The sequence below is a fragment of the Crocodylus porosus genome, unplaced genomic scaffold (assembly GCF_001723895.1).
Source record: "Crocodylus porosus isolate Cpor-Errol unplaced genomic scaffold, CroPor_comp1, whole genome shotgun sequence".
Taxonomy (NCBI): domain Eukaryota; kingdom Metazoa; phylum Chordata; order Crocodylia; family Crocodylidae; genus Crocodylus; species Crocodylus porosus.
The window spans coordinates 12,138,854-12,150,119 of record NW_017728911.1 but is presented as its reverse complement, the minus strand read 5'-3'; the positions used below and the strand labels follow the sequence as shown (position 1 = coordinate 12,150,119).

The 11,266-nt window shown below is 47.6% G+C and overlaps 1 protein-coding gene across 5 annotated transcripts in view; it reads right to left on the bottom strand.

Annotated features, from left to right (window-relative positions):
• Positions 1-11,266, bottom strand: part of APBA2 (amyloid beta precursor protein binding family A member 2) — a 240,618-nt gene that overhangs the window by 61,936 nt on the left and 167,416 nt on the right. For all 5 annotated transcript variants that reach the window (XM_019533439.1, XM_019533440.1, XM_019533442.1 and 2 more), the window contains one exon: positions 8,662-8,742. In XM_019533439.1, the coding sequence (XP_019388984.1) occupies positions 8,662-8,742 (81 nt within the window). The remainder of the gene's footprint in view (positions 1-8,661; positions 8,743-11,266) is intronic.

Here is an 11,266-nt window from a genome sequence, read left to right as displayed (position 1 = left end):
CCCCCCACCCACAGCCCCCTGCCCCCCAGCCCTGCCAGAGGAGACCCCCAACTGCCAGCGCTATGGAGCCAGGGACCCGTGTCCGCAGCCCCCTGTCCCCTGCTGTAGCGCCAGAGCCCCAGCTGCCAACTGCAGGAGATGGCAGCTGCTGTGGTCTGAGTGGAGAGCAAAGCATGGAGCCCACTCCCCCACAGGTGGCCTAGACAGAGTGGAGCCCATTTGGTGGGGGGTGGCGGGTGGAGTTCAGGCTCCCCGCTGCAGGCTTGGGCGGGACCTGGCTCCCCGTTACTGCGCGCACTCGGGGGGCCAAGGGAGGCACATGTCCTCCAGATCTGTGTGCAGGGTGGGGGCGGGTGCAGGCTGCAGGATACAGGCTCGGGCTCCCTGTCCTGCTGCCCGCCCCGTCAGGGTCTCCACGCATTGCAGCCCCAAGCCTCAACCCCCACACACCACCCAGGCTGGGCAGCAGCCCCAGCCCCAGCCCTGCCCTGCCCAATTCCTTCCATCCTTCCCTATGGGGGCCTCAATCCCCTCCTCCTGCCAGACTTACCTGCAGGAGCTGCTCTCCAGGCTGCCTGGGGCCACGTGCATGTACATGATGCCCCCTGCCTGACCTCGCTCCTCCCGCTCCCTCCCAGGTCCCTGCGGGCTGGAAGTCAGCCAGCCTGATGACAGCCCTTTGCAAAACAGCAAAATCCAGATGTTTCTCTGTGAAGAACCCACATTTATCTCAGGTAAAAGGGAAAACCTATGTTTTTTTTCTGTGGGAAACAGAAAACCTGGGTCCTTGCTCATTACTGATGGAAACAGGGAGTCAGAGATCAGCTGGCTGGTTCCAGTCCCCTGGAGGATCTGATAGGGGGAGAGGGCCTGTTAATAAAATGGCTGCCTGCCCAGGTGTGGCCAGCAGTTTGGCCAGTGACTGACATCCGAGGGCAGAAGTAGCAGATCAGGTGATGCAGAGGGGGAAATAGAGGCAGATAAGACCAGGGCCTGAGGCAACGCAGGGGGTCTCACCCTGCCTGCTACAAGGAGCAGAGCTCCAGGGAGGAGAGGAGCTGGGCTGGCTAAGGAGGAAGGATTCCAGACTGGGGCCTGCAAGGAAGGCCCTGTACCACCAAGCAGTGCAGATAATTAAGTTTGCCTTCTGTTGTAGCTCATTGCCACAGTGTGGTGTTGACCAAGGGCTGAGGGAACCTTCTGTTTCAGAGTGGATGCTCATCTTTGTCCTTTGTATTGACGTTGGACCAGAGGACCAGGGATGTGGCTGTAGTGGAAAAGGCCACTGAGAAGGGTGCTAGAGACATCTTGATCCTAAACCCTTCCAAGGAGTGGAGCATTAGGCAGAAAAGACTGACAGCACAAACCCAGAGCCCGCATAAGACCTGAAGTGAACCCTCTGCCTCTGCCCTCTAGGGGCAGCCTCCCTGTCCAATTATAACACCAAGGTGTGGCAAAGAAGACAACAGGATGGGACCCTGTGAGGCTGGGGGGGGGAGTGGGATCTAGGCAGCTGCGGAGGGGAGTACTGAGCTCATTACACCATGCCCCACAGGGTCTGAGCACTGTGGATGATAATATGGCTCTAATAAATGGCCCATTGTAAAGATTTGGTATGAGCAAGGATTTGGAGGCTGAATCCCTGGCAAGATCTTTCTGTCCTTAGCCATCAACAAAGGGAATCCCACCTGCGGGTAACAAATTTCAGACACGTAGTAATGCTTCCCCATAATGAACCTCTCCTCGCTCAGGGTGGAATATGCTTCTTGTGCATATCACTCATCACAAGGCATGTGCCCTGGTTAAGTTCTACCTAAGCCTTATTTTGGAAGGTTGAGTCATATGCTGGCCTTGCACTGGCCTTCATCTGTGGGTGAATATCACTCAGACATGCAAGTGTCTCTTGGTGCATATAGGCACGTGTCACATTTGAGATGCAGGTGACAAAACCCCTTTGACATTTAGTAGGAGCCAGACATCTCACTTCTGTCAGTTCCTCTGAAAAGCCCAGTTTATAATTATAACCTACATTATATAAAAAAGTTAATTTATATAATGTGAACTCCTAGCAGAATCTGCTTTTTGTTAGGTCCCTTCTGATTTTTTTTTAAATGATAATATCTTACCTGAGTGATGATGGTATATTTTGCCTTGGGAATGGAAAAATTACAGCATGTAGAGATACTGAAGACAATATAATGTCTGTCAAATATCCATGACTCACAGGTAGCACGGAATAGGGAAAGGGGAAGGAAAGGGTAGTGAGAGGGGGCATTGCTGAGAGAGGCAAACATGGATCAAAGAGCTCAAGAGTGATAAAGGAAGCAGTTAACCCACTGTGGAACAAAGAGGTTAGAAAAGGCAGTCTAGGAAATGCAATACATGTTCAGAGTCTCGGTGGAAACCATATGTAACAAAATCCAGTCTGTGGATCACATTTTCTTCCACTGTTTCACATTCAGATGTGGGTTTTTTAAGTTTTTGTTGAGTTTGCTGTTTAAAGCCAGCTACTTGGAGGTCTGTGAGAGAAAGTCCAGGTCAGCACTGGGGAAAACTGTGTCTAGTTTTGCCACTACAGTTCATGAAAGATGTGGATAATGTCCACAGAAGAGGATTTGATGGAAGAAATGTGCGATTCTTTAGTCTACATGTCTGAGATAATGGCAAGAGGATTTGAAAGCAGAAGAATCCATTCTTCTCAGTGGCCAAAAGGAACAGGACAAAGAGGAGTGCGTTTCAGGTGCAACAAAAGAGATGTTGGTGAGATGCTGAGAACTTGCATGCTCTGAGGGTGGTTAAGCCTAGGTGAGATGACCCAAGGAGAAGCTTCCACCATCAGATGTCTTTAAGAACAAGTGAGACAAATGTTTGTCTGGGATGGTTTGAACAGGGATGCTCTGTCTTAGGCAGAGGGATGGATGAGAAGATTTTCTGAGATCCCTTCCAGCTGTTTTTCAAACTAGTATTTGACATAGTACCGCCAAAAGTAGGGACCCAGACTTGATGACTCACGAGATCCTCAGACACCATTAATTTGGGTAGTTCTAGGTGGCTCTGCCTTTTGCATGTTGACTAAGGAAGCCTGAGCAAGGTGTTGGGGGAGTGAGTTGCTAAGGAACTAAAGTGGCCAATAGTCACCTCAAGGCCGAGGAGGGAGATCTAAAAAAAAAAGTGAGCACCACCCTCCAGCAGATCCAATTCAGGATCCAGCACTCAGGGGATGTGGCAGGTCCTGCTAGGAAAGGAAAGGACTGAGATGACATCATGGACCCTTTCACTGCAATCACTACGACTGCAGTATGCAAATGTGAAGGGGGAGCATGGGACAGAGAGCATTGTGATGTCACAGTGGTCCTGCCCTTGTCTCTCTCCTGCCTGACCAGCCATTGCCCAGTCCAGACTTGGGATCACTGAGGAACTGGAATTTTCTTTCTGTCTCCTAAGGCATCAAGTCTAGGTGGCTGCTGTGAAAGAAGCACAGGAGAATGGATTGCCCTGAGGACCTGTATCCTGACTCCTCTTCCCCTTCCCCCTTACCATCCCTTATCTTGCCTGCAGGCCCCATAGTGGCCTCCACTCCTCCCTCCTTAGCCACACCATGCAATCCAACATATCCAAATAGTTCTGAAGGGATAGTAAAGTCTCTCGTGCCAGAAATTATTCAGGTTTAACTGGGGAGTCCAGTGCAATGTCAGGCTCTTCCTGTGGAACAGAAAAAAGCAGCCATCTGGAAAGCAAAGGGGTCCATGCACCCATCTGATAGTTCTCAGCTTGTCTGCAGGAAAAGCTGATGTTTGATTTGTCTCTTGGAACCTGGTTATGGAAGCTTCCTTTCCACATAGTGAAACAGGAACCGATGTGGAGAACCAGAGAATATCAGATGAAGTTCTGTGAAGTGAGAGGCCATGGAGAGGTGGGTAAAGGTACAGGCATCAGAGAGCACAAGACTGATGTTTGGGGTGGAGTGGAGTGGGACAGGATGGATCACATCCAGAGCTCCAGCCCCAGAGTCCTCCCCTGTGTTTTCCTCTGCCACATTTTAGGCTGTTCCTGGTATATCTGGTGCCTTGCCTTCTAGTTGTGTGTGAGAACTTCCAGTGGTGATTTTGGAATATCTTTTAATAAATGGTCGCTTGCAACTACAGGAGATGTCACTTAAGAGACCATGATTCCCCTTCTAATCCTGTGTGCCTAAGATCAATGCATGGAAACTAAAGGAACAGCTGCCTAGAAAAAGTAACCAGTGGCTTTAACAGGCTTTATAAGTCCATTTATCACCAAGGACAGGAGTGTTTATGAGTGTTTATGAGTGTTCATGAGCCATGGATCTCATGGCTTTTACCCATATTAGCTAAGCCCAACTGCTCCAATCCTGTTTGCAATCTTGAAGCTGCGGCTAAACGCTAATACATACAGATTAAGTGATCAGCAAGGGTTGTTCTCTAAACTTTGTCATAGCTGACAGCATGACCCACAGTATCGTGGAATGCAGCAAATACAGCCCTGTGGGGTTTGCAGCCCATGTGACAAGTCATTGAGTCTGCACAGGTGCTTGGCAGCTTGTGGTTAACCCAGTGTAAAATTACACAGGATGAATTAAGATAATAGAAAGCTTCCTGCCTACTTATTGTCCAAAATGTTAGCCACCATTATTCCATCTGGAAGCTTCAACTGAGGCCTATGGGCATAGATTTTCTGGTTCTCGTATTGTGGTGGAATACTCTGCATGTTAGTCATGTTGGGATTGGGATTGCTGTCATGCTTGACATACTTGAACTCAAAACTAGACACATTCTCAGAGGTCAGATGCTCATGCCCAGCCTATAACTCCTAACAGAGCCATCCTTAGGGGTGTGCAAGGCCCAGGGCATATCAGGCCATGTGAGGCCACAGGGTGGCAAGCGGGGTGGTGAGAGGTACCAGAGTGTGGAGCCACGGCCACAGCAGAGCCTGTACAGCATTCTCTGTGTGGCCCCCAAAGCGCGGGGCCTAAGGCAGGTGCCCTGATTCGCCCCTCCTGCCCGCCCCCCCCCAAGAAATGGCCCTGCCTCCTGGTTTCCTACTCTACCATTGGTTTCTAAGTGAGACGTGAAGTTGATGTAAATGTTAGGTGCCTGACTCTATTCAACCAATTTGAAAATCTTGATTTACTTCCCACCCAAATGATGTACACAGCAGGTCAATATGGTAAAAAGAACCTGGTTTAAGTAGAAGAACAGCCTGAAGATGCATTTCTGAGACTGATCAGTCTTATTTTTCACTTTAGAATTTCTGGAGCTGTTTAGCTTCAATTTAAGAAGTTTCAATAATGAGCAAATCTTGAAGTTTGGGTTCTGGTGACAATCCAAACTGCCCCTGACAATTCAGATATTTACGAAGAGATTACAAATCTCTTAAATCTCCAAAAATGAGCTGAAAATCTAATACAGATAGGTTTTCTCAGGTTCTCTCTCACTTCTGCATGTAGTTCCTGTCAAAAATTTGGTTAGAGAACATTTAAAGTTGGGTATATTGACAGAAGGTTAAAACCGATCCCTGGGCACTCCAGCAGTTTATAAGGGACATTAGTTCTCCTGTCCCAGGACATAAACACACTAATTTTCTAGCTATGGAAACAGAGGTCAAAAAAGTTGTTGGTTGTATCTATGCTGGTCTAAGGACATAGGCGGACAAGGTTCTTTGAGTAGATGTGATATCTTTTATAAGACCACCTGAATAGTTGGAAAAAAAGGTCTTTGCAAGCTTTTGGGCACAAACACCCTTCTTCAGGCAGCGGGAGACTCTGCAGGTATTATGAGTTCTCCAAGGCAGAAAAGAAGCTAAAGTAAACAAGAAGTCTGTGAAGACGCAAATAAGTGGAAGTTTGGAAGACAAAAGGTAGAGATGCAGGTGGGCAGTGTGAAGGAAAACAAGTGGTCAGTTAACAAATTACCTGGTGTGTTCAATATCAGGCAGGCTGTAATGTGTCACACATCCAATGTCTATATAGAGTCCATGATTTTTTGTATCCAGATTTATGAAGTGATGTTTCTAGGCTCATCTATGAAAAGTGTTTTGTAAATTCCCTTTAAGGATTAAAACTGAGAGATCACAGAGGGAATGATTGTCTTGTGAGAAGCGGGCACAAAGAGACCACCCATCCTAGCCTTTAAGGAAGCACCAAAACTCGCCTGCCTCAGCACCAGAAGCAAACTTCCTATGACCCCAACGCACACCAGGCCATGCCATGACAAGAAATGTAAAACCAGTGACTGCTGCAGTGGAAGGGAGCCCGGTTCCCCCACACTGCTGCCTGCCTGCTGCGGGCTAAAGCACGAGGGAGGGGCAGGCAGCTCCCAGGGCATGCACACACTCCCAGGGAAACATGAGGGATCCGTGCCCCCCAGATCTGTGCACAAGGCAGGCACAGGCTGCCTGCTGTGGGCTCGAGCTCCCCACTCCGCTGCCCTCCGCCAGAGCCTCCGCAGCCCAGCAGGTGTGACCTGGTGTGGCAGGGAATAGTGGGGCTGTGCAGGGAAGCTGCTTGCCACTGCAAGCTCTGCACTGTCCTGGTGATGTGTCCCCTGAGCACATGGCAACAGCAGGGGCGGCAGAATGGGGTTGTGGCCTTCACTGTTGCCACACGGGCAGGGGATGCATTGCCAGGGCAGCACAGAGCTCACAGCAGCCAGCAGCTTCTCTGTGTGGCCCTGTTGTTCCCTGCCATGTTGAGTCACACCCACTGGGTTGCAGAGGCCCCCAGGGAGGGGAGCAGGGTGGGAAGCCTGAGCCCACAGCAGGCAGCCTGCACCCACCCTGCGCACACATCTGGGCAGCACAGGAGCCCCCCCACCTGTGCTGGGAGTGCATGCAGTGATGGGGAGCTAGCCCTACCCATAGCTTTGAGCCTGCTATCGAGCCACCCATAGCTTCATCCCGCTCCCCACCGGACCTGGCAGCCAAGCATTGCGGCCCCAGCCCTGCCCAAATCCGTCCCTTCCTCCCTCCCCATGGGGTCCTTAATCTCTTCACCCCCCCCCTAATCTATCTACAGGAGCTGCTCTCCAGGCAGCTGGTGGCCATGCGCATATACATGCACATGGCACCCCCTGCCTGACTGCCCTCCTCCCACTCCCCCCCAGCCCCTTGCTCACTGGTACTCTACCAGCCTGCAGAGAGCTCATCGCAAAACTGCAAGATCCACAGGTGTCTCCAGTAAAATGAGAAATCCCTGTTTTCCTCTGGTAAAGGGGGAAATCCATGGTTTTTCTCCATTTTTGCATGAGAAACAGAAAACCCTTATCCCTTATGTTGATAAAAAAGGGATTTGTGTACCATATTTACTATAATATAAGATGACCCTTAGTATAAAATGACCCCCCAAATAATTAGATTCTATATATGGAAATTGTATATAGTTATTATAATCTTCCAGGTATAGAACTGAATTATTGCAGATCTGCCTTGGATATGACACCCTTCCATTGCTACACCAGAGAAAATAAATCTAGGTGGTCAGATACCCTCTTGCCTTCTGCCCCCTACTCCTTATTGTCAGCCCCTGCTCTCCCTGAACACATGGAACAGAGAGGCAACATTTTCACATGGAAAAGTTACTACAGGTACCCACAAGCTTAGCACATCCAGAATTGAGGCCTTTTGCCTTTTTTGAAACTACTGGAAGGTTTAGCACAGGTACTCCATAAACACACTTTTAAGCAGCACCTTTGCATTTTTTATAAATAGTACAAGCTATACTTGATTTTAATCCAAAGCCAAAAGGCTCATGATTTATTATACATTTCGTTGGGCTGAGCCCCTGCAGATTCAACTGTGTTTAAAGCCATGGTGAGCCCACAGCTCAGCACCGCTCAGTATGCATGTGTACTCCACATATCTCCCACAAAAGAACCATGTGCTAATTAGCCCCCATTCATGGCTGGAACTGGGTGTTCTTGTCATGAGACCGGGGATCTCCAGAAATGTTTATGGTCCAGCTCTACCTCGGGGAGAGGGGGCAGAACGACAGAGCACACTAATTATTGCTGATAAGCTGAGAGATGCATCAACAGAGGAATTCTGGGTGACCCATTTGGTGACATTTGCTAGACATTTGTTTGGGGCCCCATTTGGTGACATTTGCTAGACAACAGGAATCATTGGAAATGAAAGAAAGATGCAGCTCAACTGTGGGAGTGAAGAAGAAGTTGAAACATATTCAATGTAGTGGCTCATCATGAATTGAAAAAGTCAGCACTGAGGACTGCATGCATTTTATTCAGATGGGCTGCGTTAACCTCACATGGGTCAAGCATTTTATAGTCATGCTCAGTGTTGGCTCCAAATGAAATTTCCAGTAAGAAAGAGGCAGAGGAAACCAGAGACATATTGAAGCTGCTCTTACATCCTAATGGTCCACAAAAGTTCATTTCTATAGTCTCTTCTGTTTCTTATGTCTCACAAACATTTTAGGGCCATACAGATATAATGGACAATTATAACAAGGGATTGTTGCAGTGACTGATTTGTGGAAGCTTTGTGGAAGTGAATGAAGTCATGAAAGTTACTATCAGTCCAGGGAGGAATGAAAAAACATTTGGCCACCATCCTTCCCTTTAAAGAATAGCTTTTTGCCCACAGTGGGCAGAAATATGGAGGAGAGAAAAAGCCTAAGACACTTACTTCTGATATATTGTTGTTATCAATTGGTCCGTTGAGGTCAGAACGTTGTTGCTTCCTTGGCTGTTCTAACCCATTGCACACCTGTAAGAAATCAAATAAACACTTTAAAAATCCTTTTCCCTCTTCCTCCTCCTAAATTCACAAATGGAATATGGAGCAGACTAGATATACCAAGGAACTCTCATGAGGATGAAATGAAATGTTGAGATAGCAAGAAATGCCTAAAAATGATATTACTTGCACTAAATAAATGAGGATAGCCTATCCACAGCATTAGCACCATCAATTTGAAAATAAAAGCACTTCAGGTAAGTTCTTCCTATGTTATTTCAACTAAGCCAGCAAAAAACTCCTTGAATGGAACTCAGGTGATACACAGATCTTAAACTGGTCATACACGCACACGGACTATCACACAGTGGGTACATCTACACAAGCGCTTCAAAGTGCAGTAGCCTATTTTACCGTCAATTAAAGAATCATGTAAAAAGCATGCAATTATGCTAATCCAAAGTAAAGTAGGCTAATGAACAGTAAACATCACTTCAAAAAACATGCGCAGCCTAATATGCATTTATTTAGAACCTCACACTGGAGGTACTAAATTTAATGTGCATTAGGAAAAGTGCATTACTGGCCATACCTACATGTGCATTATGTATGAGGGAAAACCAAAGATCTCAGGTCAGCACAAGATTACAAATATAGTTTAATTTGCACTGCTACTACAGTAAGAAAGTAACACATTTCTGCATTTCATGGCACCTGAATCTGGTTCTGAAGGGTCAAGGGCTTGAGTCTTAAAAGTGTAAAATGTCACCTACAAGCTGAGTGGGCTCAACAACTTTTCACCTCAGCAGAAACTGAGATTAGAAATTGTAGAAAATTTTCACTGACAGAGAAGGATTTGGAAGGCAAGTCATATGGGGAGAGGTAGAAAGAGCTAGGCACGTTTAGCTTGTGGAAAAGGTACTTAAGAGAGTGCATGATAGAAGTCTTCAGAGAAGAGGGCAAGCACCTTTTCTCTCTTGCTACAAAGAGTAGGATGCAGCCCAATGGCAGCAATATAGGTTTAGACTGGATATCAGGATAAACTTCAGTGTTAGAAAAGTGAGGCAGTGGGTCAAACTACCTAGGGAAGCTGTGGATTCTTCATAATTGCAAGTGCTCAAAAAGAGGCTAGAGAGACAGTGGTTGGAGATGATCTAAGGGTGCGTCCACATGTTACTCTATGGCAAAGTAGCAATCACGCGGGTCTACATGTGATCATCAGCTATGCTGGCACAGCAGTACACTCCTCCTTTCCTCAGAAACATTGGGAGTTGGTTCCAGCCAAGGCTGGGGGTTGTGACTGAAGTGTGCCAAAGCTCCTGTTAGGACTTAAACATGGAGGTTTCTGGCTAGAGGGTCTTACCCCTCTACTGAGGGTCAGAACAATTGACATTTTTGTGGGTCCAGGAAGAAATTTTAGCCCATGGTCAGAAGACTAGTATGGACTGGAGTTTTTTGCCATCTTCTGTAATAGGAGACATGGCTCTCTTCCTAGGATCTCTTGAGTGTATATCAACAACCTTTACCGTGACAGGATAATAGCTGTCATGATCCCTTTTTTTTTTACCTGTGGCAGATTAGGGTGTTATGTCTTGTGTTGTGTTGTTAAGGTGACTGTGTAGTTCTGCTAAGAGGTTAGACAGTGGATTTGTATAGAATGTTTTGCAGAGGGATGATCCTGTCTTAGGCAAGGGGTTGGACTAGATGACCTAGCCAAGGCTGCAACTGAACTCCAACTAGCTTCAAGCATTAAGGACAATAACAAGCCCTTTTTCGGATATGTAGGGAGCCAGAGGAAAAGCAAGGGGAACACTGGACTGCTGCTGAACCAGATGGGGCGACTGACAACTGACGCCCAGGAAAGAGCCAACCTATTAAATGGGTACTTTGCGTCCGTCTTTCTTCAGTCCCATGGGACGCCTATGAGACAGGGAGGTCCGGGTGGGGGAGATCCCCTGCCCTCCATAAATGCTGACCTCATGAAGGAACATCTTGAGAAGCTAGATACCTTCAAGTCAGCCGGCCCTGACAATCTGCACCCCAGGGTACTCAAGGAGCTGGCGAGCATCATAGCCCAGCCTCTGGCACGGATGTTTGAAAACTCCTGGCGCTCTGGTGTAGTTCCCAAAGACTGGAAGAAGGCCAATGTGGTGCCGATCTTCAAGAAAGGGAGGAAAGTGGATCCAGCTAACTAGAGGCCCATCAGCCTGACTTCCATCCTGGGGAAGATCTTAGAAAAGTTTATTAAAGAGGCCATCCTTAATGGACTGGCTGACACCAACATCCTGAGGGACAGCCAGCATGGGTTTGTTGTGGGTAGGTCTAGCTTGACCAATCTCATTTCCTTCTATGACCAGGTGACCTATCACCTGGACAAGGGAGAAGAGATTGATGTCATATATCTTTACTTCAAAAAAGCCTTCCATCTGATATCCCATGATCACCTCTTGGCGAAACTGGCCAATTGTGGCCTTGAGTCCACCATGATCCACTGGCTGGGAAATTGGCTCCGTGGTCAGACCCAGACGGTTGTAATTCATGGCAGTCACTCATC